Source organism: Sphaeramia orbicularis, chromosome 19 (assembly GCF_902148855.1).
Source record: "Sphaeramia orbicularis chromosome 19, fSphaOr1.1, whole genome shotgun sequence".
NCBI lineage: Eukaryota > Metazoa > Chordata > Actinopteri > Kurtiformes > Apogonidae > Sphaeramia > Sphaeramia orbicularis.
In genome coordinates this window covers 47,909,707-47,936,356 of record NC_043975.1, presented here as the reverse complement: position 1 = coordinate 47,936,356, position 26,650 = coordinate 47,909,707, and the positions used below count along the sequence as shown (strand labels likewise).

The following is a 26,650-nucleotide window of genomic DNA, read 5'->3' as shown; positions in this document are numbered from 1 at the left end:
AAGAAATTTAACCTACTCTTAACCAGTGTTGGGGAAGTTACTTTTAACAAGTAACTTTTGCTTGTTACTCATTACTTCTTTAATAAGTAATCCATGACTTTACTTAGTTGCCCTCTATGGAAAGTAAGTTTTTACATTACTCGTTACTTTTACATTGCTCGACTTCAGGCAGAACCACATATCTGTTCCTAAATATGTAGGACTATGTAAAGTTCTACTATGGAGGACATAACAGGTATTTCTTTTGTGCTCTTTGTTATAAATAATTCCACAAACAGAGAACTTGACAAGAAAACACTGGACTACTATTGACTGCATAACCAATGTTTTTGATGACTTCTGATGGTCTAATAATTTTTTCCACAATTGTATTTGTACATCATATTTTAAGTAGATGAATGTAATTAATCTGAACAAAAGTGAGGGTAGCATCCAGTCTGTGCTAAATGCAATTTGTTTCTGTTTTTTTTTCTTCTACTTTTTCTTTTTTTTTAATAATCACATTTGAATGGCCTTTTGCAACTGCTATTGGTAGCTACTTGCTAGCATACAACTATTAAATGTAAAAATTCAGTTTATAAAGTTACATATTAATTGAAATATCACAGATCTAATATGTTGCATGAAAATGTAAGAACATTATAGTGTATAAACTAGTGCATAAACTAAACAGATGAACTTAGGCCTTAAAGACCCACAACTATGTATGTGGCAACTTCTAAATTATCATTTTTTTTTCTGTTTCCAAAGTGATTTATCACCATTCATTACAATATTATCCTCTAAATTTTGCATTTTGAGTGAAAATCATTTATTTTCCTATATTTAATTCACTGATCACGCAGATGTTCATAAATACTCAGAGTACATTCAAAGGTTATTAGATCAACTCAGAAAAAAATGTGGAAAAAGTAACTTTTTCAGTCAAATCTATCATTAACTGAACATAAACCCAGTGTTTCCATCCACTGTCATTGATCCAACTCTACGGGTTTTACTGGTGAATCAATGTTGTAGAAGATGACAGTGTTTCCATGGTAACAACAGAGTCTCTGAATGTCCAAATGGATCATATCCGATGACCATGAAAAGATGAATAACTGTATTTTACACCAATTATTTACATGTATTGACAGGATTAGTGGATCGACAGGTATTAAACTGGATCTTCATGGGTTTATTTTCTCTGCTTGGTTGAGTCTTAGCTGGTATATTTAGTGTGAAAAGTGTTATTAACACATTATGGTGGAAATCTACAATAAAAACTAATATCGGTTATTTCTCTAATAACATAAAACAGATCATATGACGGTACAGAAACTCTCACCTTCAGTTTCTTCTCATTGAGACTCATCGTAGAATTAAACTGCGACACTGATCGTAAGTTGGCGTGTCGACCTCCGTCCATGTAGGGGCTTCGTGGAAGCTGCTGCCAGCTGCAGTAACTGTCCCGGTGTCGAGATGCAGGGGAAATCCTGCAGAAATAAGGATATTCAGTTTGTTTGTGGGGGGAAAAAAATCAAAATAAAACAAGACAGAAGTCATCCATGTAGTTTGTCTGGCAGCAAAAGCACATTTGTCACAGTGCAAAAGTTAAAAGTCAGTGTTTTAAAGAACACTTCTGAACTGAACTGAACCTTACATCATATTTATGAATACATTTTTGCAAACAGACAGAATAAAAGCAGACCACAAAACATGAAACAAATATGCCCACCCTGTCTGTGACAAATACATGTAAAAATAAGTGGACAGTTTTGGCTAAAGTTAGCATTTAATGTCCTACATCGTCAGTTTAGTTTGAAATCAGTCTGTGTATCAGTGATGTGCAATTGTAATGAACGATGTAGGACAGAGGAATAACACTGTGTTAGAGACAAAAAGTGAGAATAAAAGCACCCTAAATACGTTTAAAACTACAAAGGAACTATACTTTAATCCTAGTTTTTTTTATGTCCTAATTCCAACCGTTCTCCATTATCTGGGCTTGGGGACCGGCTAAAGTGACCCAAAAGAAACACTCTGGACCAGTTACTGAGGTTAGTTATTTATTGGTTTGTTTAGTTTTTCTCTAACAATACATGTAAATAATTAAATTATGGGCGAAAAGTGTGTTGTAATGCATGCGCTATTGAACATGGACAAGTGAAATATTACTGAAAATTGATTAGTAATGCCTTACACTACTGTGTTACAGCAAAAAGTAATCAGTTACTGTAATGCATTACTTTTGTAACATGTTACTCCCGACATTGTTGGTTTCTAACCTTATGGTCCACTTAGGAGACGACAACAAGCCACAGTAAAAGATAAACATTTTTAACCAGAACATTTTTCATTTTCAGTCTACATTAACAATCTAAATGGACTAAAAAGAGACAATAGAGAAAACTGTCAATGTCAATGGAACTGATTTATATTCACTGATTTGTTTTAGACAAACAACGATACGATGTTTTAACGTCAGTCTCCAAAAGTCTCCAATAACACCAGAAAAAGGGGATGGATTTGTCACTAGTGTCTTTTTTGATAAAGAGTCTGTAGAGGGGTCTGAAAAATCACTAAATATACCAACAAGGTGTCTAAGTGTGAAACACTGACTTTTCCAGCTACAGACAGACTGTGGGTTTATATGACTGGGACACAGGAAATCATTTGGTGTCATTTAGAGGAAAAATGTGTGTGTTTCAGTTAATTTTCATAAGTTTCCAGACAAATTTTAAAAGTTACTAAATTTGTTGCAAAGGTGGTTTTTGAGAAAAAAAAAGAAAAAAGTTGCTATGGTAGTCTGAAAAGTTGATAAATCTAGCAACACAAGTGGTAGGTTGGTATCAAGGTTTGCTGGTTTGGTTTTTGTTAATTGCTGCTTTCAGTCAAACCTGGGGTGGTGTTATTATTAAGCTCGTAACATCATTTGTTTAACATCATTCAAACACATGATTCGTACCCAGCGGGTTCAGTTGCTCCTGAGAATGTTCTGGAGATCTTCTGCTTTAGACCCCATGTTGAGTTCGAGAACGAGCCTCCTAAAAAAACATCAAATATAGATCACGCTTGACTGTAAAATCTTCAATCCCTCATTTAAACCAGTCAAAACACGTTGGCTTTCTTACTGTGTAATCTGTCTCTGACCATCTGACTGCGATCTGTGAGCTGGGATCCACTTTCAGCCATGGACACATGATCAACCTGTTAAGGATGAAACAAACACAAAACCTGCTCAAAATACATTCACTCCAAACAGCATAAAACTCAAATTGAGTAGCTGTACTTTAACCCTTAAAGACCCACAACTATTTTGTCTCAACTTCCAAATGTTTTTTTTGTCTTTCCCAAGTGATTTATCATGATTTATTATATTATTCTCTGCATTTCACATTTTTTTAAGTAAAAATCATGTGTTTTCCTATATTCAATTCACTGATCATTTAGATGATTATAAAAGATCAGAGTAAATTCATAGATTAGCTAAATTTACAGACTTTTACCTTTAAAAAACACAACATCTACAGTATATTATTACACCTTAGAATATAACATGTGCACACTTGAAAACCCTCAGCTTTCAGTCCACGCCAAAGTTTTTGCACATACGGACGGACAGACAGACGGTCTGACAACGAACCAATGACAATATCCTGTGGTGAGGGTAATAAAACAATGATACTTCACACAATATCACATTTCATTATTCTATTTATATTTGGGAAGAAAAACCAGACATTATAAGAATAATAACTGTACTTTTTCCTATGTATATTGTCAAAGCAGACTTCTTAATTTAGTTTTAACCCTGTTGTAGTGAGAGTAAATTCAAAGCTTATTAGATCAAAACAGTAACTGAAGAAAATGTGATTATTTTCAGTAAAATCTACCATTAACTGAACATAAACCCAGTGTGTCCATCCACTGTCACTGATCCAACTCCATGGGTTTAACTGGTGAATCAATGTTGTAGAAGATGAAAGTGTTTCCATGGTAACTACAGAGACTCTGAATGTCCAAATGAGTCATATCTGATGACCACGAAATGATGACAAACTGTATTTTACACCAATTATTTACATGTATTGATAGGATTAGTGGATCAACAGGAATTAAACAGTTTACATCAGTAGATGCTTTTGGTCGACGGTGGATGTTTCAGTCCCTCCAGAAAAATGTGAATATCAATCGTATAATTTAATGCATAATCAAGCAAAAAGCGCACATTATGCAGGGATCCACATTTTTTTAAAAAAGAGTGTATATTCACCACAATAATAGTATATTTCCACACAAAAAACACATATGCGGGGCTCACATTAGTTTAAAAGATACTGCATAATAACTTGACACGGGTAGTGATGTAATGTGCAACGCGCAACATCATCAGCTTGCACCTCCACAGAGGGTAAACTAACCGCGAACTTCAGAGAAAGTCTTGCAAGATGATGAAAAATACAACTCATCTGCTGACATAAATATCTGCCAAACACTGATCAAACCGGTAACTGATGTCCTACAGGAAAGCAAGTTCATACTATTACTATTACATACTATAGCTCACTTCTTGTAAGTTTGCTGATCACAGGATGTACTTTGACATTTTTCATTTGGTAGTATCCTAGTTAGAACAGGGTGTGGGAGAACAATCAGTTTTTTTCATCGAAATGCATGTTTTTCCAGTTCCCTTCAACTTCATGCATTTTTTTTGCAAATTCCTGCAATTTCATAGCATAAAATCACATAAAAACCCGGTCATATTCCATCCCATAATCAAAGATTTTTGTCTGTATAATCAAAGATTTTTCTGGAGGGACTGATGTTTGGGTCTTTATGGGTTAAATCAAACCAATAAACCATATGGTCTTCGTCCACTCACTGAGTTCCTGAAGACGTCCTCCACCAGCTGCCTGATGAGCCGTTCAGCTGGAGGCAGCGTCGATGCCTTGTGGTGAAGCTCACACGTCTCCATCACTGTCAGTAGGTCGGTTCGCCTCATCGCCACTTCCTCACACATGCTCAGTAGCAAGCTCTCCAACTCAGTGCTCAACTGGACCGGCTGGGAAGTACATTATTACAGATGATGCATACATACTGAAAAATCAAAGACTACAGTTTTAGGAAAAGATGGATTCCAAGAAGGAATGGGATACCTGATTTTGAGGTAGGAGGTAATCAATGCACCAGTAAAGAGTCATCCCCAGAGAGTACACAACCATCTGAACAAAGGAAACCACCATGTTAGATCTGCCAGACACTAAACTGAATATTGTCCTGCTGATGTCCCAACCTTTTCAGCTGCAGTCCTGGTGGAGGCGGCGTGACCCTGTTGGACTTCAGGAGCTGTGAAGGAGGACACGTCTTCAAACCGGGCGCAGCTCTTGAAGGCAAGACTCCCATTGGCTGAGAGTAACACTGAGCCTGGACTGAGCACGCTACACATGTTACCTGAACCTAAACCAAACCAAAGCACAACACAAACCAGTCAGGGCTGAAACATGCAGAACAGAAATGAACCCTTTTATAACCCAGTCTCATGATGAGTGTAGGCAGTGAATGTTTGAAAGATAAAGTGAGTACCAGTGTTACTAAACACACGGTAACCATTGTATCTGAATGATGGATGTGTTCTGTGTTCAGTGAACAATCAATAATGCCAATGTACAATTCATTCAGTCATCTTCTGAACCCACTTTATCCTCACTAGGGTCATGGGGGTGCTGGAGCCAACCCCAGCTACCTATGGACGAAGGCAGGGTTCACCCTAGACGAGTCACCACTTAATCACAGGGCCAACATATATAAACAACCAATCACTTTCACATTCACACCTATGGGCAATTTTAGGAACTGTGCAGTTCCCCAAATGTGCCACCCCCAAATGTTCAATACAAATATGTAAAATGTATAATGCAAATGTATATTTTTCCTGACAGAAGCTCGGCTATAGTTGTATTTAAATAATCACACTAATATGACTGTCACAGAAATTCTTTCATGAGGTTTACTACACTAATAACTTAACTTACAACCTCACCTGTTAACCTTCTTGGCTTAGCTCTGGAGTGTCAAACTCATTTTAGTTCAGGGGCCACATACAGTGGGTCAAAATAATAGCATAACCTATAAATGTCAACTCCAACCTTTTATCTATGTTTTCCAGTGAAAAAAAATTACACTATGAAAATGTTTACATTTACAAAACATCCTTTAAAAAATTTGAATAACATGAACATAAAAGAGGAATAAACACAATTTTTATCATTACTCTGCCTCAGTTTATCATTTACACATGTACATTACAACTAACAGATCCCAGTGGATCTACAAACACAAAAAACATTTAGTAACAGACAGAATATTGTTAGAAATGCATTTAATTATCTTACGACATTTCAGGTTTTTAATATTTGTTCAGTTTATTCACATTTTTAGTGGTAATAGTTTGTACATGTAAACATTTTCAGGTGATCTTTTTTTTTTTTTAACATTAAAACATAAAAAAAAAAATTGGAGTTATCTTTCTTTTATAGGTTATTATAGTATTATTTCACTAGTGTGAACGACTTGAGATCATATTGGTCTGGATTAAACTGATTTGACACCCTTGATCCAATTAATATTTTCAGTGTAATTTTTGCATTTCACAAAATTCATCCCGTATGTTTAGCATCCCTCCATTAGCTAGTTAGCATTTATTCATATTGGATTATACGGCCCATTTGCTAATTATACCAGTTTGTACTAATAAGTGTGTTTATAGGTTAAACTTTCGGGTACCATAAGTTGATATTACTGTTATTAAACACTACTATATGTGTTTCAGTTAAAACTGAAATGATTATCTGGAGTTCAATATGATACTGTTATTTAATGTGGTCACTGTTTGTTTCCCAACGTTAAATTAGCATTAGCTAATTAGCTAGCCCCCCCCTCTCCATGTCACAGCCTCATAGCCAAATATGGGTGCTTAAGTTTCCAATCAATAAATAAATATCACTTGCCAAAATACCACAGTGAACACCAAATTAAGCTAAGAAAACAGCTTCAAACCAGTCCGTGGGGCGGTGTGTTACCCTTTTTGGAGATGTCCAGTAAGGCGTCAGCTGTGGCCAGAAGCAGACACCAGACCTCCTCCTCCTCCAGCGGTGAACCCCGGGCCTCCAACACTTCTGCCAGGGTCACAAACGTCCCCATCCTGTGGGATTAGACACAGGAAACACACAGATCAGACATACACCTCCACAGCTGACAATGACTGCTGCATTCCCTCCTACGATATTTTAATCTCGATTTTCTGACAATGAAGAAATATGTAACTGTTGACATTCTTATCCTGAAACTACGGTGGCCCAGAGGTGCAACAGCCCACAAAATTATCTACTATAAAAAAAAAAAAAAGAGAACAGCCCAAAAATTATCCACTATAAAAAAAGAGAACAGCCCAAAAAATTATCCACTATAAAAAAAAAGAGAACAGCCCAAAATATTATCCACTATAAAAAAAAGAGAACAGCCCAAAAAATTATCCACTATAAAAAAAAGAGAACAACCCAAAAATTATCCACTATAAAAAAAAGAGAACAGCCCAAAAAATTATCCACTATAAAAAAAAGAGAACAGCCCAAAATATTATCCACTATAAGAAAAAAAAAAGACAACAGCCCAAAAAATTATCAACTATAAGAATAAAAAAGAACAGCCTGAAAAAATTATCCACTATATAAAAAAAACGGCCCCAAAAAATTATCCACTATAAGAAGAAACAGAGAACAGCCCAAAAAATTATCCACTATAAGAAAAGAAAGACAACACCCCAAAAAATTATCCAATATAAGAATAAAAAAGAACAACCTAAAAAATTATGAACCATCAAAGACCCAAACAGCCACTGGCAAAACCATCTACTGCTCTGAAATGTTTAATACTTGTTGATCCATTAATCCTATCAATACATGTCAATAACTAGTGTAAAATACAGTTTGTCAGTTTTCCTGATCATCAGATATGACCTATTTGAATGTTCAGAGGCTCTGTAGTGAACATAATAAAGCCACTTTTTCCACATTTTTTTCCCGATTTGATCTAATAACCTTTGAATTTACTCTGAACTTTTCTGAAGATCGACATGATCAGTGCATTAAATAAATGGAAACACCTGATTTTCAGTGAAAAATGCAAAATTACAGAGGATAATATTAGAATAAATGGTGATAAATCACTTAAGAAAGGTCAAACAGAAAGAAGATTTAATTTTGGAACTCCCACAAAAGTACCACTGGATAATAATAATAATAATAATAATAATAATAATAATAATAATAATAATAATAATAATAATAATAATAAATTGCATTTATAAAGCACTTTTCATTCAGTGGAATCTCAAAGTGCTACAGAAAGAGGACAGTCCAATAAAAATTAAAATATTGTATCAGGAAAAAAAGACAAAGCAAATGAAACAAAGCATCAACCTTGGATCTTTATGGGTTTAACCAAAACTGTGCGTGTAAGAATTAAAAGCAAGAATGAAAAAGAGAACTGAAAAAGTTTGAATTTTAAGAAAATAAAAATAGATTTTTACCTATGAATTTAGCATAATATTATTTACAGGTAATACATTTAATAAGTATAGCTTAAAAAGCTGGTATATTGAAAGTTGTGCTATAGTTGAATTTCTCCCTAGAAACAGTGAACTGAAATGGGAATAAAACCTACCCAGGAATAACAGTAAGTCAGACACAGCAACCATTTAGAGGTCAGAGGTCAAGGGTTTCAGACAAACAAGCTTAAGGTGTACTGGTATTAGATCTATGCAATTGGAAACATTCCAATGCTTAGTTTTAAAATGTTGTATCTATTCACATATATTTTAGTTTGGATTCCATTTGTTGAGTCAAAATGACACAAAAAGAATACTCACATTACACCACAGGATTTCAGAATTAAGTAGTCAGCAATGTAATGAGTGCAAACATACTGCTTATAAATTTTGTGTCATGTACTGAACAAAAAAAAAAGCCTCAAAAATATTAATGTACTGCTTCCAAAGAACAATCCATTATCAAATGTTAAACACAGTAAAAGCAGGTTTTTATTAAAAGAGGGAGTGGGCCGGTTTTGTATATTTTCTTGCTTTGTGCATTGCAGATTATGTTGAATATATTTGTTCATATTCATAGACATCTATCATTTTATTGTTACGTTGTTTATCCTGATGTCAAACTCAGTTTCTCATGTATGTAGGAAAATTTAGTCCCTGCATTTTACCATCCTAATTCATCTAGCACCAAGCATTAGCATTAGCATTAGCATTTTGCATTAGTGGTAAAACTAAGAACATTATTAGATTAGAAGACCCTCTGGAAATTGATTCAATCAGAAAAAAAAAAAAAAAAATCCCAGTTAACTGTTCATTTCACTACTCCATCATGTGTGTGACAGTACTTCCCGTCACTGGAAAGTCATTTAGAGCATTTTCTGTGATTCAGAAACAATAACTGTCAAAAATTTCAGATGAAATGCACATATGTCAGATTGGCTGACGTTAACCAGCAAAACAATGGTTTCCATTTCAGTTTATGTGTAAGTTATTTTAAAAAACATAAAAGATTATGTGCTTTAGAAGAAACATTTGTGGCTGTAGCTTATCCTCTTTTGTATTAGTGTCATTTACACTGTCGGAACATTTTTGATTCCTCTTTAGTCACCTTTAACCAGATGTAATGACGACATACTAAGCCAGAATTTATGGACTGTCCATACTACTTTATGGACAATATTAGACACTCCTTACAAAAGAAAAAAAAACATGCATTAAAGAGAAATCCTTTTCTGCTATTTCCCCAATATTTATACAAAAGCTAACATTTAATCCAAAAAACATTTTACTTTGAAAGAATCCAGTTTCCATCCCAGATCTGGTTGTGACAGATTTGTAAGTAATGCTAGTTATCGATTTATCTACAGCTAAAAGTTATACATAGCAGTTTTTAGAATAGCATTAGACTAAGATTTTCTATGTTTTGTATTTTGCTAAAACATTTTGCTCTAATGATGTTGTACTTAAGATGACTGTTTCTTTAAGGCTTAAAGTTTTTTATCTGTTTTATCTGTTTATCTGGGTTTTTTTTTTCATGCCTATACTTTTTATTGCTTCCCTGCTGTAATGCTTTTAATGCTTTATGTAAAGCACTTTGAATTGTCTTGCACATGAAATGTGCTATCTAAATAAAGCTGACTAATTATTAACTGGTTATAAATATGAATCAAAAACTGACTAGTTTTATCTACATGGTCTTCACAAATGGTCTAGAGAGCAGATGGAGCTAGTTTTGGGTTTCATTTTGTAATACTTAAGGATGTTCATTTTCATTCTTTTTTGTCCATGCTTATAGAATAGACTAGACTAGACTAGACTAGACTAGAACAGAATAGAATAGAATAGTATAGAATAGAATAGAATAGAATAGAATAGAATAGAATAGAATAGAATAGAATAGAATAGAATAGAATAGAATAGAATTCACTGTGTGATGTGACACTAACATTTTAAATACTGTTTTACTATTTCAAGACATATTTCTAGAAGCCTTTGTCCAAAAAAGGACATTCGGGTTTAAAATGTCAGTTTTTTTTTTTTAAACTGTCATTAAAAGGTGATTTTTTTTCCCCCCAGTCATCCAAAAGTTAAAGCCAGGCTTGGCCTCCCTTTGACTGTGGTCGTGTCATTAGCTTCATTACCGTTGTGAAACAGAATCCTACTGTAATGGCATTAGAGGAAACGGGGGCTAAGTCACATGACAGCTTTAAGGTTTCACAGAATAGTAACAGTTCAATTAATATTGCAATTACAATAGCATGAAATCACTTAGCGACGTCAGTTAAGCCTCCATTTTCATCATTTGTTTGTCAGTTAGATTAATTTGGATGTTGTGTAGGGAAGCATCTTATTATAATCACCTTAATCCTTCTCTTACTAAACAGAAATTGAGGGAAGGAGGAGATGGGGTTGGTGTAAACGTTTTTTTCCCTTTGATAAAACCTTCTTCAGTAGAATAATTGCAGTTCAGCCTCGTCACTGCTGCATTTACACTTCTGTCCATTAACAGTATTAAATCACTGATAGTAACCAGACATGCTCGACTCCTCTGTTAATCAGGTTATGTGTACCGATTACTTTAATTCAACCTAGCTAACACCAAAGCTTCAATAATTAGCATTAGCCTAATAATATCATCATAATCACATCACATAATGATGCTAAAGTATGGAAGAGGATTTGTCATTTATTACGCCAAAGCGTTATTTTCAAATCAAACATTAAATAGCAGAAATAAAACACAAACAGCAGTGATTTTCTTCTCCTTTTTATAATAAAATGTTCTGTCTTGCTGCCACTGTGTGTGTGTGTGTGTGTGTGTGTAACTAAATCTGTTTATCGCTGCCTTCACTCGAGCCCAGACTTTTCATACTGAGAGACTTCTGTCACCTTTAAGTAAAACACAAAGAGTTGGAGTTGTTAGTGTCAGATTTTATTCAGGTTTTACAAAGCAAAGTGAAAAGGTTAAAAGCTTCATATGTGTTTGGAGTTCTGGAGTAAGATGAAGTTCTGTACCTACTTTTGAGGCATCGGGACACAACCAGTATCTGAGGAACGTTGACACACAAAGGTTTCTGTCCAGTTTTACACGGCCTACCTTATTTCATCTGGTTTCTGAAGAGGTTCCACTTAAGTTCCGTCGACATCCGCCACTTTCAATTTAATCCATCCCTCGCTGCCATTCTTCCCGCCTCTGCCTCGACCGGGTGTTTGTGTCCGTCATGGCCGCCGGTCAACACGCCGTCACCTCTTCATGACACATCAATCGTCCCTTCAGAAAAGACACATCAGCTCTATAACATAATTTCACTCTGTGTTCACAAGTAATGACGTGCCGCCTCTGTGTTTTCCGTCATTTTCAACTATTTTTAGCTCAGGTCTTTAAGAACATAATTGGATTTGCAGGGCAAGCTAACGGCAGATGGGGCAGCAAAGGACCAATCCATTGTACGCCGCGTTGTGTTAATCTGATGTTTTAACCACAAGTGACACATTCATTGTCCCACTTTCTTTTCAGTAACTAACATGGATCAGCACACAGTGAATGAGTGTTCAACTAAAGGGAACCTGGTTGTTACACTTTTTTTTTTTTTTTACTTCTGCATCTGTAACTCAATTCATTTTTAAGTTACAGCTCTCAAACTTTTACACAACGTACCCACATTTGTTGACTACACAGGGCACCACCAAAAACTTGTGCAACAGTATCTCTGACTTAAGGTTTAGTCATACATGTTCTAGTGAGATAAAAGACAAAAAAAAAAACAAAAAAAAATAGAGAGAACACGTCCTGGGACAGGAGATGAAGTCATCCCAACAGATGTAGACCAGTAAATATGAAGGGAGTAGACCTGAAATACATTTATAAATAAAAGGAAGATAATTAAATAATATCTAATAATAGAAAAAAATCTATACTAACTAGTCCTATCTATTAATTCATGTGAATAATTGGTGTAAAATACAGTTATTCATCCCTTCATGGTCATCAGATAGGACCCATTTGCACTTTCAGAGGCTCCGTAGTTACCATGGAAACATCATCATCTTCTACAACATTGATTCACCAGTAAAACCCGTGGAGTTGAATCAATGAAAGTGGATAGACACACTTTAATCAATTTAAAATATGATGTACAAATACACACTGTTCCTTTTGTCATTGACTACTGATAGAAAATAACATTACTCTTATTGAATAAACTAACTTAAAAGTATTTAAACTGCTAAACTTCGGTTGAATCAAATTAGAAGAAAGAAAAAAAAAAATCAAATTTCCATTGTTCTGACAGATGTTTTCAACTTGCAAACTGTAATGTGTGTCCATGTTTGCTGGATTTTGTAAAATTAACTGAAAAACTTGTTTCTAATTTTTCTATTTGTGTAAATTGATAAAAAACAAAACAAAAAACAAAACTGTTGTGTTAACTGTTTTTTGAAAAATTAATAAGCCATTAATTAGTTGCTGTATTACAGTTTTTCTGAATGGCTAAAACACTAAACGCCATTCTCTGACTCAGCTGCTTAGTAGCACAAACTCATTTATCAAATCAATCCTTCTTTTCTTTCCTTAAGCTGATTCACCTACTTGAACATCTGCTGCACACTTTTTTGCCAAACTCTATACACATTCTCTCTCTAACCCTAACCCTGATTCATAGCGTGTACATGTTGCCTGGCTGTGTGTGTGATCTGAAAGCACTGTTTGCTGTTAAGTGCGGGTAAAATATTTTTAAGGCAATTGTTTGGTTTTGCAAGAGGAGTGACAGATTTTGTGAATGTAGTTTGAATTGTTGGTTTGACTGTTTACAGTTTTGTGAAAAGGGGTGCAGCTTTGGAAAAATGTGCCTTAGCGATTGTGGGGAAAAAAAAAAAAAAGTATATATACATATATATATATATATATATATATATATATATATATATGTCAACTTTGGCACAATTATATGAAAAAAAGTGAAAATAGGAGTAGTAATATTTCACTAATATTTCACCAAGTCACTGCCAAGGCTGTCAATCTATTATTTTATCTGTTATTTAGAAGTGCAGAAATAACTTCTTGTACAACCATGATTTTGCATAAACTCACTTCAACCCGTGAACTTGCCTGTACTTGTTTCGTCTGTAGAAGGAAGTCGACCTGTAAAGTTGCAGATGAATAAATTCTCCTTCTTCCTGACATCTTTGCACTTGTTTTTCAGGAAAAGCTCATTGTAGAGGGTTTTCCCCTTTATAAGGAAAGCAGATAGTGTCTGAAGCATTTGCCTTGAAATATTTCATGGAACTGAATCCAGACTGAGTTAGAAGCCACTCCTGAAGCTTTCAAGGTCAGTATGTGACATGACAACACTAGTCTCTTATATTGAAAAGAATCCGTCCCTAGTTTTTAAAGTTTGTTCCAGTAACCCTCAAGGCGCTCAGGTTTGGAGTCACTGTCGGTGCTTTCACAACACCACAGTGTCTGAAAAGCCCTTTTTACCCGATAAATCTTCCAGTTTTACTGATTTGCATGAAACACATTCACCAAGCAAGTCCACCAATGAAAAGTGTTTTCATCACAGAAACGAAACCTTAACTATTAACTAACCTTAACTATCTAACTGTGTTCCTTTCCAGCTATTAATGTTTGTAAAATTAATAATGGCCAATTAATTTTACAAAAATCAAGTAAAAACCAGATTTTTTTTTTCTTTCTTTCTTTTTTCTTTTCTTTCTTTTTTTCGTCTTTTATTTTTTATTTTATTTTTTACAATTTATGTAAATTCAAAGGTTTTTTTAAGTTTCTCTAGTAATTTTTCAGTTCATTTTTCAAAATCCAGCAAAGACAGACGCTCATTACAGTTTTCAAGTTTACAATCAGTTAACAAGATCTGTCAAAATAATGAAATTATATATATATTTTTTGGCCAGCGCTCGGGCGCTAGTAATAATAATAATTTATCATTATTATTATTATTATTATTATTATTATTATTATTAATAATAATTTATTATTATTATTATTATTATTATTATTATTATTATTATTATTATTAGTATTATTATTAGTATTAGTATTATTATTAGTATTAGTATTATTAGTATTATTTGCTTAAAAATACTCAGTAAAACAGACAGTTACATGTATAAATGTAGTCCCTGAATGCGTAGCAGGAAAACGTTGCGAAACTGTCGCTTCCGGTTTCCCGGAGCAGCAGTCGGGAACGTGCAGCCGCTCTTGAACGCACCCCCGGTCCTCATTGTGCAGCCGAGGAAACAGCGCAAGGTTTCGACGACGTCGGTATGAAATGGCAGAAACTGGTTGTGTCACGGAAGCACAAAGATTAGGTTACGCAGAAGCAACACATGTATTTTGCGGTGATCCTGGCCTGCTACTGTGAGGGAAACAGGAGTGTATCTGGAGGAAAAAGGGATTAAGGAGCTGTTTTTGTGTTTCTCGCGGACACGTCCGGGTTGTGTCTGAAGCGGCGGACGGCGGCTGTTGTGGGTGGACTGTTGGAAGCAACCGGAGAGGAGGTGAGCGGTACACGGATTCATTTTCTCCTAGTGGAGCTTAGTGGACGTGTTACTGTCAACTGTTAGGGGGAGACAACAGCCAAATGAGGGGGAGCCTTGTTCCTGTGGGGGGGGGGGGGGGTGTACATACATGCTGTCCAGCTCTGGCCTAACTGGGAAAATGCAACCAGACTGAACGGCTGCGCTGGGAAACACACACTCCTGTAACCGATCCGTATCAGGGCTGCACACATTAGCACGGCTTACTCTGGAAACTGGCAACCGGGTGGTGTTGCCAGTCACTGAGCTTGTGAAAAGTTCCGCTATTTGACCGTGACCTCCTGTTTTTGGCCGTAAAATCATCTTAGAACCGAAAGTGGTGCTGGTGCCTTTGAATGCAGCCTGTTTTCACACATTGCTCTGCATGTGTGTGAATGTAAGAACACAGAACAGGTGGGGTGGCACTGGCAGGATGCATGCAGGGCAGCTCTGTTCACGGACGCATCCTGTCAACACTGACCTGCAGTCTCCAAATTCTGTCTCCTTAACCCCTGCATGATGTTGTAGTTTGCTTTGTCTGTGTTGAACCTCTGCTAATGTCAGATTAGGCCAGAGGATCACATGTGAAGACTTGGAATTTGTCATATTAATAAGATGATGTGTTTGGTAAGATCACGTGATCACAGGTGGGTTTGGCTGACTGACACAATCGTGGTAAAGGAGAAAAAAAATCCTCTTGACATGTTCCATGTTCCTGCTTGGTCACATTTGGGGAGGGAGGGAGGAAGGAGGGAGGGGGGTGTTGCAGCTCGCAGACTGCACTGCACATTGCTAGCGAGGTTCAAGGGAGCAGGAACAGCAACAGTCAGCCAAAAGCACCAAGAAATCTGATTCCTGCACCAAAAAGCAGAAGGCGGCCTGCAGGGATAGGATTAAGAGTCTTACCCCCTCTACGCTCTTAAAGGTGCTGCAGGGTGGATGTTGCAATGCAAATGCACAGACTTGGCATGTTTGGTGGAGGTGGTTTCTCAATCAGTAACAGGGCTGGGTATTGATTCCTCAGTCCTCGTATGTCAAAAACAAACTGACTGTGTGGCTTTTGGGAAGTAAGCATCATTACAGCATCCATTTGTGCTATTGTTTGTGTACTACACTAGATTAACCTCTTTGGATGATTGATGGGATATTGGACAAACTACAGGGATCAGCACTGGGACTGGACCATAAAAAAAATAAAATTCTGTAAACAAGATTGTGATACAAGTATAAACAAAATAGATGTGCATGTTACAGTGGAAAAATAAATGCAACACCAACAAGGTGCCACATACAGGTATATTAATAAGGCTGCAACTAATGACTATTTCAATAGTTGACCAATCATTTTAGTCACTGTAATGGTTAATCGAATAGTCAGATTATGGACTGCTAAATAAATAAATAAATAAGTTTATATTTTGCGGCTATTGAATACATTTTGGTGCACAAAAGTTAGAATGCATAGCAGCTTGTTAAACAAATATTCAGTTAACCCTCCGGTATCTGGGTGCGCCTTTTAGGCACACTTTGCACTTCATTTTAAAAAACTTCATATTATTTTTCACAATTTAAATAAGGTTAGAATTCAAAAGTTGTTCATTTTTGCATGATCCTTAAAATTCTGGCCACCAACTAAAATTTGCACATTGTAAACAAAAGAAAATGACCAGACTAGCATCTGTCTCCACAGTGTGCCTAAAACGCACTATTTCTTCCATTTGATCTGTATGATTAGGGCTGACCTTGATTTACAAAAATAAAATCAAATTAGAGCAGAAAAATAAATCAACGTATAATATTTAATAGTTTGATTTATAGGTGTGCATTTTACGCACACTCGGTGACGGATGCTAGTATGTTTGTACATTTGACCTAGTGCCAAAAATAATAATGCAAATTAACCAGTGTTGCTGTTAATCATCAACATATGTCAGACTGCAAAAATCAAATAATGTGTGATCCACTTTTTATGTAGTATATTGAAAAAAAAAAAAAAAAATTTGTGTTTTATTTGCATCCAAAAAAATGGTTTGTTTACATTACAAACACGACATTTTAAGGGTTAAAAAATGTGACAATTATTGCGTATTTGGTATTTTTTATTTACGGCTCAAGTTGATGAAAGAAAAAAGTGAAAAAGAATTTAAACAAAGTGTATGAAAAAATTTTTGACTTTATTTCACAAGTGTGTGAAAAAGACACACTTGGTGCTTAGTAAGGGCCTTGCTGGACGGGATACCGGAGGGTTAATAGGCTTATATATTCAACAAATATTGCAAACGGCAACACAATACTTTATGTTCCCTTAACAGTGCATTTTGTGCAAAACAATTCCAGTGCCTAACAAAGTTGCATTACAGCCCTAGGGGTTTGAGTGTGTGTCACGCTGACAGATAAGTATTCGAGGCACGATACTAAAACATCTGTGTTGTACTGAGTTTGACACACAGTTACGGTGCATTCACTGCACCTTGTGAACTCTGAAATCAGTAGTTTTTTTAATGGAAAACTACATGACACAGGTAACGTTTAGGTACACAAAATGATGTCAGAAATGTATATTCATGTGGGAACACATTGTTTACATGGGAAAATTCATAGTTTTTTTTTGTAGATTTGTTTAAATACATTGTATATTTGTCCGCATGTTAATATTTCAAACTTCAACCAATGAACATTCTTTATTCAGCCATCAGGTATTATTGGGTTACCGTCTTAACTGTTAGCACTATCAAATTGTTTATCGTGATTAAGGATACATTGATATATTGGTATTGGCCAGTATCGTTACTTGCATAGAAAATGTCTTTCATCAACGGCAGTGATCTAAAGAAACAGAAAGTAACACTGGTGTTGGCCTTGGCTGTTGACCAAATGTAAATTTAAATGTCAGTATCACTACAATAAATGTGGGTATTGATCCATGCGGGAAAAAATATGATCATGCTTTTTGCTGTAAAACTCCAACCCGTTGTTAATGACACCCATTTACTGACTGTGCACTATCCACCAGTACCACACAGGTACTCATAGAACTGGAGTTACAGCCAGTGAATAATAGATGACATTATATGCACTAAGGTTCCATAGATGTCATGAACACAGTGTGTACCTGAGATAATCTATGTTTAAATACGACAGCTTTATTAGTAGATGCATGTATGATGAGGTTGGAGGTTGCATTGTGAGATTATTAAGGCATCATACATGGTCATGCATGCTGTTTTAGAGCTGTGGTCTGTTTTGTATGTAGAGTTATTTATGTCTTTGTCTAATATGTTTGGTTCAGCAGTTACCAGGTTGTGTTCAGATGCATCAATTGAGTCAGATTAATGTAAAATCATTGTGAATTTGGTTAAAGTTGGTCCCAGTTTTGGCTGCAATGACTAGTGGACGAGCAAACTTTGTTGGGCGTTGTAATTGTTTTTCACAAAATGCGCTTTGGTTCAAGGGGAAACTTATTTTACTGTTCCTTGCAATGTTTATTGAATATTGAATTGAATATTTGTTTAACAAACTTTATTATGCATTCTAAATGCTGTGCACCAAATATTTTTGTTAGAGGAAATACATTTTTTAATTAATTTGTTTTTTTGCTGCAATAGTTATAAATTAGAGCCTCTTTTTTTATTGCAGTTCATAGTCTGACTCGTCGTCTATTGAAATACTCTTTAGTTGTAGCCCTAGTCCCAGTGGATTTCTTCATTTTGTTGCACTTTTATATAGCTTTATCTATTCAGTGTTTTTGTGTCACCTTACAGTAATGGTAATAGTTGAAAACCACATGAAACCAGTTCAAATAACCACTTTCAAACCTTCCCAAAACTTCTATCATACTGGCTTTTAAGACCCTTCTGTCTGTCTTCTAGTGTGTATGAGATGATGTCCTGGGCATGTGCAGTAGTAGACGACAGTGAGGATGTTTGCACTAATATTCCAGCATTAGTCTTAATATGTGTATATTCTGAATTTGACAGGTGTCATGTGTAGATGATATTCCATTCTTGGTATTTGGAAACAGGCCGTTTCAGACTGGAGTGTCTTCTCAGATAAACGTGGACCATATGTTGGCATTATTCCGGCTTTATGAGGATTCTTGGGACGTGTTTACAGCACATTTGGAATATGCAGGTTTTACCACAGGTGTTCAGTCAGCTGGAGGAAACAAAAGATCCTCTCTGGTACAGATGGACACTGCACAGAAAAATCCCTGGTCAGACACATACGAAGTGTTAAACATCATGACGGAGAATATCTCCAGGTTTACACATTTTCAAGAAGGTGATTGTAGGAATAAAACACAAAGGTTGAGGAATGTCTATCAGCAATGTTCTTTTGAAATTTGGGTTTACACAGCTGCATGTCCACAGGAATATGAGCCATGGTAACAGCAATGAAGGCCAAAACTGGACCAACTAGTGCATGCGAAATGTGAATGTAGTTGCAGCAACACATCCAAGGTGGTCGACCAAAACCAGTCTTTGGGGTAAATAGTGAAACTACATCTAATGACTCTGTCACGTCTTTGGAGCAGAATTATACACTCATATAACTTTCTCACTGAGCCCGTTTACATGCATACCACAGCTCCGATCATTATCTGACTTCTGAAGTTATCGGATTACTCAAGTTATCATGTAAACAGTATAATCTGACTATGAGAAATCACATTAACCAGTCCCTCCAGAAAAATGCAATTATGCGATTACATAATCAAGCAAAGTATGCACATTATGTGGGGGTCTGCATTTTTTTTTTTTAAAGGGCACATATTCAAAGCAATAATGGCATATTCCCATGCAAAATATGCAGGGGTTGCATAATTCCATAATTGCCGCATTTTTCCACATAAAGTTTTAAAAATATTGCATGACATGACATGGGTAGTGATGTAATATGCGATGCACCACGTCATCGGCTCGCGCGTCCACAGAAGGTAAACTAACTGCGAGTATCAGAAAAATCCTGCAAGATGATGAAAAATGCAGCTAATTTGTCAACAAAAATATCTGCAAAAGACAGACCAAACCAGTACCCCATGTCCTACAGGAAATCAGGTTCATACTATTTTACACCCCATCCAACTGTATGTTGGAACATCAGCAAATATCGACATTGGAGCCACTTTTCCAATGCGAAACACTTGAAAACAGTTTCTGCTGCAGTGATAATTTTCTCTGAACATAAAGGCTCTAATAACCTTAAACAGATGGTCTGTTCTACCTCACTGTGGTGAAGCAGGAAGCACTTCTTTTATTTGTGACACTCGTGACTCGGGAATGTTAAAGCCACATTTGAGCCATGATTAGAAGTAAAAGAACTAAAATTGAAAGGCATGTTTTTCCAGTTCCTGCATATTTTTGCAACTTCCCACAATTTTTACAAATTCCCGCAATTTCACTGCATAAAACCACTTAAAATCCCTGCATATTCCATCGCATAATCAAAGATCTTTGCCCACATTTTTCTGGAGGGACTGATTAACATACCTGGACCTCTCCCCACTACACTGATGTCTTCCTGCATGTATACCTGTTAATCTGATTTATTTCATTCTTTTACATTTGCACGTGTTAAAAAAAGATAATAGAGAAAAGGAAGTGAAGTAGTTACATTTGAGTGGAAGACAATAATAGGAAGTAGGGTTCTACCATCACTACATACATTCATACTCTGAAAGAAATCCAATAATGGACCGGCTGGGATAGCTGGTCATCGAACCGGATCATGGCGTTGATGAGTTAGAATGAATTTATGGATGTGGTGGAGCCAGACACAGACCAGCCTGTCTGTTTGTGGGAGCGGTGCACCCCCGCCTAAATACACGCACAAATGCGGGGTCGGTATCAGCGCATTTTCCCTGGAGGTTGGTCTAGTCCACGGTCAGTGAGACAGAAGTTGAAAACATCCTCCAGGCTCCTGATTCGGGCCACAGGTATGTAATGCATTTGCGAAGCTTCAGGAGGTGGGGAAAAGATAAATGAGCGAAAAGTTTCACTTTCATTTCTGCAGAGACACGGGCTGCACCACCCTGTTCCCCTATACCAGGGGTGTCAAACTCAGATCCTCAAGGGCCGGTATCCTGCATGTTTCAGATGTTTCCCTTTTCCATCACACCTGGAAGCCATTACATCGTTATCAGGCTTCTGCAGAGCATGATGATGAGCTGATCATTAATTGAACCAGGTGTGGCTGGAAGAGGGAAATATCTAAAATATGGAGGATAGCGGCCCTCGAGGACCGGAGTTTGACACCTGTGTCCTATAGTATTAGAAGTAGGACGGAAAGTGACGCATGTACGCACGCAGTTACCAACTAACACGCATGCATCCCCCTGCCGTACTGCACGTGCAGCCGAGTAACCCCCCCCCCCCACACACACACACACACACACACACACACACACACACACACACACACCACCACCACCAATGAAACGCACGCACGTGCACCCCCCCATTACACACATGACATGCTTTTTTCATCAAGTATATAAACAATATTTAGCTTTTATTCTTATAGACCGTAATGAAAAACAAATTCAGGTTCTCAGGAAAATTGCTGCTTATTAATTAATCGTTAATTGATCGATAAGCTCAACCAACTAATGATTAATGAATTAATCAATAATTTGCATCCCTAGACTGAACCATGGAAACCAGGGTTTATTGATTATTGCATCTCTGAAGTACATGTAAACACATCAAATCTGATTATTACAATTATCTGATTACTCCCAGTTTTGAATTATATTTAATTTTACTTCTAATTCTATATTTATATGAATATTTATATAATACCAAATTTCTTATTTTTCTCTTTATATTTCATTTTTCACCTGTTTGTGGTTTTTCTGCTTGTCTTCTTCTCTGCACTTACTTGTATTTTATTGGTGTTAACTGTGAAATATCCCCACAGTGAGATAAAATCTTATCTTATCTTATCAGTGAATATTTAAGAACTGGAGTGGAAACACTGGAATGTGGGTCAAACTTTCTCTGCCTCATTCATTTAATATTCCGAGTCAGGATACACACGTACCTTCCTACCTACTTATTCACTGGGACTTGTTGCCACATTCATTGTCTTTTGTTGATTTTTCTTTGCATAAAAATGTCACTGGACAAGATCTTCCCCCTCCAGTCCTGCCTGATTGCAGTCAAATTCACTGAAATGTTCAAATGTGTTGTATTTGGTAGGTCCGGGCTGGTTAAATTGGCTGTAGTGGACAGGACAGGAATGACAGTTGGACTCCCACTGGGGATGTTTGTGATGGACAGCTGTGGGGGAGAGGCTGGTGTAAATCTGGACACGACTGCCAAGGCGCCTTCACCTGCTCAAAGGCCACAGAATCACACTGGGACAGAGATATCTTTACTTGTCATAGAAGAGACATTTGATTCAGAGGTGGAAGGCAGTGGGCAGTGAGCTCTAATCATGTCATTAGGACAGACACAGATCATGTCCAGGCAGTCATTTGTTTGTTCTAACCTGGCTGCTTAACATTATATGATCCTGGACCACACTCAGGCATAATCCCCCTCCTCCTCCTGCAGCTGAATCGGGTTGACAACCCGACACACTCTGTCATATCGCTGACTCTTAACCCCAATATGTGCTGCTCCGCCTTCACAAGGGAGAAGAAATCATGTCACATCCTCACTTTTAGACGTTCTGCAGCGGAACGATCACAGAGTCTCACATAGAACCTGGATGACATGAGTCGACTGGGAGTATTTTCCACAATTATTTAAGAACTGTTTAGAAAAAGAGCAAATCCTCTCATTTCCTCTGCTTGAGAAAACACTTAAATGACTCACATATTATCAAAGTAGTTACACATTTAATTTTAATTTTGATTTATTAACACTTAAAGACCCAGAGCTATTTTTGTCACAACTTCCAAGTGACTTTTTTTGTCTTTACCAAGTGGTTTATCTCCATATATTATCATAAAATCCTCTGTATTTTGCATTTTTCAGTGTAAATCAGGTATTTTCTTATATTTAATTTACTGATCATGTAGGCGAAGTTAAATGTTAATTAAAGCTCATAGTAAATTTAAAGGTTATATCAAATCAGACAAAAGTAAGAAAAAATGGCTTTGTCAACAAAATATATCATTAACTGATAGGGGTGTAACAGTACAGAAAAATTTTGGTTCGGTATGTTTTAAGTACAGGGGTCTTCGGTTTGATGCATTTTTGACATGTTTTCGGTAATTTTGTTAAAAAAAAAAAAACTTTATTGAAGTAAAATGCAACATTTTCTGAACAGTTAAGTGTCACTCTACAGCTGATGTTTTTATACTACGGTGTGGGCCTTAACGGTTGGGTGGTGTCGTTTTAAATGCGTTAAGAAATTTGACGTGTTGCCAGAAATATAACCGATCTTCATGAAACAATGCTGGCACACCGGTCTTGTTTTGTCCACTTGTCTCTTTCCATTGACATAAGTGACAGGGAATCCGAAATACTCCCAAATCGAGACCTTAGAGAAGACGGAGGGTCTTCCAACTCTGGCTTTGTACCTGTGACGCTGCTCTGAGCTGCCAACATGTGTTTGGTGTGTGGACCGCTTAGACATCCATCTAGGGCAGGGGTGTCAAACTCATGTTAGTTCAGGGGCCACATACAACCCAATACAGGGCTCAAAATTAACTTTTTGACCTAGGAGCACTGTGCTCCTAACCCTAAAAAGTTAGGAGCACAGGCTAAAATCTAGGCGCACCACTATTATATAAAAAATTTGGAGAACAAGCAAAACTCTTGGCCATACCAAGTAATATTCCTATATGTATTTAAGCAATGTTAACAACCTAGAATAAAGTATTTGAATAGAGTATGAAAGAAAAAGCTTACATTGACACAGGTGCAAAACAATTGTCAATGTGTGGTATATACTTTAGTTGGTTCTTGGAGAAGAAAGACGAATCACACCATTATTTGCAACAACCAACTTTTTTATTTCATGGCCTAAAGGCCCTTAGGGGCCGTTTACACGGCGTCGGCTTCAGTCGACTCCGGGAAGAGTTCATCGCGGATTAGCCTTCTGTTAACATGGAAACGGTGCCTAGAGTGCCTGAATTCGGAAACTTTTGATACCAGGGTCCAGAGTGGAATGTTATCGATACGCTCCGCATTCCAGCTCCGTGTTAACGCGAGTCGGAGCGTTCCGGGGTAAAATATGACGTCACCGCATGCGCGCGCAGCCAAGAACCGCCAGTTAACCCACTCCAGGCCAGTTGGTGGCGGTAATGCGCCTCCAAGCTGGTTTGCCAGCCTCTATGACACAATAAAGCTGCAGAAAAAGAAGGAACAACCACAACAACAATGGCCGGTTTCAGAACAACATACGTGCTGCTAACTGTGCTCAGCTCGTCTGTCCAGACAAAGAAGTCCTGCGTCTTTGTACGACCACTCGCCATTGTTGTTTGTAAATAGTGTTGTCCGCCTCCTCCTCTTCTTCTTCTTCTTCTTCTCCTCATTTAAAGGCTGTCTAAACCGGAAATTGTTTGTGCGCAGGCGCCTGTTTTACCACCACTGTTTCACTACAGCTCTACATCGCCAGCTACTGGTCTGGCATGGCCACTACAGCGTATTCAGCCGTCCTCGCAGACTCATGTTAACGCAGATCTTAACGCGGAATGATTTTATAACGCAAAGGAGAAATCTTTGCGGAGTGTTGCCGTGTAAACGTACCCTTAGTCACTGTGGTCTACACCACGCCTGAAGTCAGGAGATTGTTTCAAACGTCGGTGGAGTTATTTGATCCCTTTGTTTATGCCACCTGCGCACGCGAGGGGGCGGGGACTAGATTTTCCGCTTCAGTCAGCGGGGCGTGGAGCTTGTTTATTTTCAGCTGACGAGTTACTTCTGCAGCCATTATTCTAGGCGCACGTATTAATTTTCGCTCATTTTTTTTATTGGCGCACCGTGCGATCGTAATCTCAAAAACAGTCGCACTACCGAAATTCTCAGGCGCATGCGACCGTAATTCAGTCGCAGTCACGAGCCCTGCAATATGACCTGCAGTGGGCCGGATGATTAAAATAATAACACAATAATGCAAAAATAATATCAATTCCAAAATTTGTATGTCTAATTTCTATGTTTTAGAGTGAAAAAAATTCTATTATCAAAATTTTTACATCCTTTAAAAAATGTGGAAAAACATGAACAACCACGACCAAAATGAAAGTTAAGAAAAAAGTGCAATTTTAACAATTTATGCCATTATTTGGCCTCAGCTTCTCATTGTCACATGTTCATTACGACGTACAGATCACAGTGGATCTACAAATGCACAAAACATTTAATAACAGACAGAATATTGGTACAATTACTCTTAATTCTCTTAAGACATTTCAGGTTGTTCATATTTGTTCAGGTTTTTCACATTTTTTGTAAAAGGCTAGTATGTAAATGTTAACATTTTTGTGTAATTTTACTTTTTCTTTACACTAAAACAAAGAGAAAAATGTGTGGTTTTCATTATTTAGAGGTTATTATGATAGTATTTTGCTGGTCTGACCCACTTTAGATGGAACTGACCTAAAATTATTTTGACATCCTTGATTGTTAATATCTTCAGTGTAATTTTTGTGTTTCACTAATTCATCCTGCGGGTCGGACTGGACCCATTGGCGGGCCGGTTTTGGCCCCCAGGCCGCATGTTTGACACCCCTGATCTAGGGTATCAAATTTTGTACATGGGTTCTACTTGCAGCCACTCTGCTCATACTGTGTGCGTTCCGCTTCAAGGTTCATGTGGAAAATTAAGGCGAGTGTTTTTGTTCTTCACATAGGCCACATGCATTCGTTTGGCTCGACACCATATTGTATTAAAGACCCTGAACTGAAACTGTTTGGTACACCATTCCACCCCTATTAACTGAACATAAACCCAGTGTGTCCATCCACTGCCATTGATCCAACACCACGGGATTAACTGGTGAAACAATGTTGTAGAAGATGATGGTGTTTCCACGGTAACTACGGAGCCTTTGAACATCCAAATGGGTCATATCTGATGACCATGAAAAGATGAATAACTGTATTTTACACCAACTTTTGTTGTTTGTTATCGGTATCGATTACGAGAAGCAGGAAGTTATCAGTATCGGTTGTAAAAAACAATTATCGTGCATCCCTAGATTAAATATAAAGTAACGTGTTGGAGAGTTCACACACCGACTCAGAGTTATTTACATTACAAGCAACTGAAAAAGCTCTGTTTGGAAGTACTAAAGATTTTGGTGGGTCAACAGCAAAATTGTAGAAACATGAGACAAAGTCATCTGAAATGCAGTACTGTGGTCAAATAAACCAGGTGTTAAACCCCTGACTTTATACTGTGGATCCTTGGATAATATTGGGGTTTATGTCTGTATTCTATATTATGTAGATTTTTGCTGGTTTATGTGTTGGAGCTACAGCTGCAACTAATGAATATTTCAATAGTCATTAGTTTATTTTTACTTGATTTTCCCCCGCAAAATTACTCAAACAAATTGACCACCAAAATAGC

At 36.9% G+C, this 26,650-nt stretch overlaps 2 protein-coding genes across 12 annotated transcripts in view; one reads left to right on the top strand and one right to left on the bottom strand.

Moving 5' to 3' along the window:
- Window positions 1–11,976, bottom strand: part of frmpd2 (FERM and PDZ domain containing 2) — a 52,737-nt gene extending 40,761 nt beyond the window's left edge. For 8 of the 9 annotated variants that reach the window (XM_030163449.1, XM_030163448.1, XM_030163450.1 and 5 more), the window contains exons 1-8: window positions 11,685–11,976; window positions 7,062–7,183; window positions 5,276–5,439; window positions 5,139–5,204; window positions 4,865–5,044; window positions 3,114–3,189; window positions 2,948–3,026; window positions 1,328–1,475 (exon numbers count right to left, since the gene is read on the bottom strand). In XM_030163449.1, coding sequence (XP_030019309.1) covers window positions 1,328–1,475; window positions 2,948–3,026; window positions 3,114–3,189; window positions 4,865–5,044; window positions 5,139–5,204; window positions 5,276–5,439; window positions 7,062–7,182 — 834 coding nt within the window. In that variant the 5' untranslated portion in view covers window position 7,183; window positions 11,685–11,976. The remainder of the gene's footprint in view (window positions 1–1,327; window positions 1,476–2,947; window positions 3,027–3,113; window positions 3,190–4,864; window positions 5,045–5,138; window positions 5,205–5,275; window positions 5,440–7,061; window positions 7,184–11,684) is intronic. The other variant, XM_030163451.1, reaches the window with a different exon arrangement.
- Window positions 11,977–14,811: 2,835 nt separating this feature from the next.
- Window positions 14,812–26,650, top strand: part of mapk8b (mitogen-activated protein kinase 8b) — a 57,800-nt gene continuing 45,961 nt past the window's right edge. For 2 of the 3 annotated variants that reach the window (XM_030163466.1, XM_030163465.1), the window contains exon 1: window positions 14,812–15,103. The gene's annotated coding sequence lies outside the window, so the exon portion shown is untranslated. The remainder of the gene's footprint in view (window positions 15,104–26,650) is intronic. The other variant, XM_030163464.1, reaches the window with a different exon arrangement.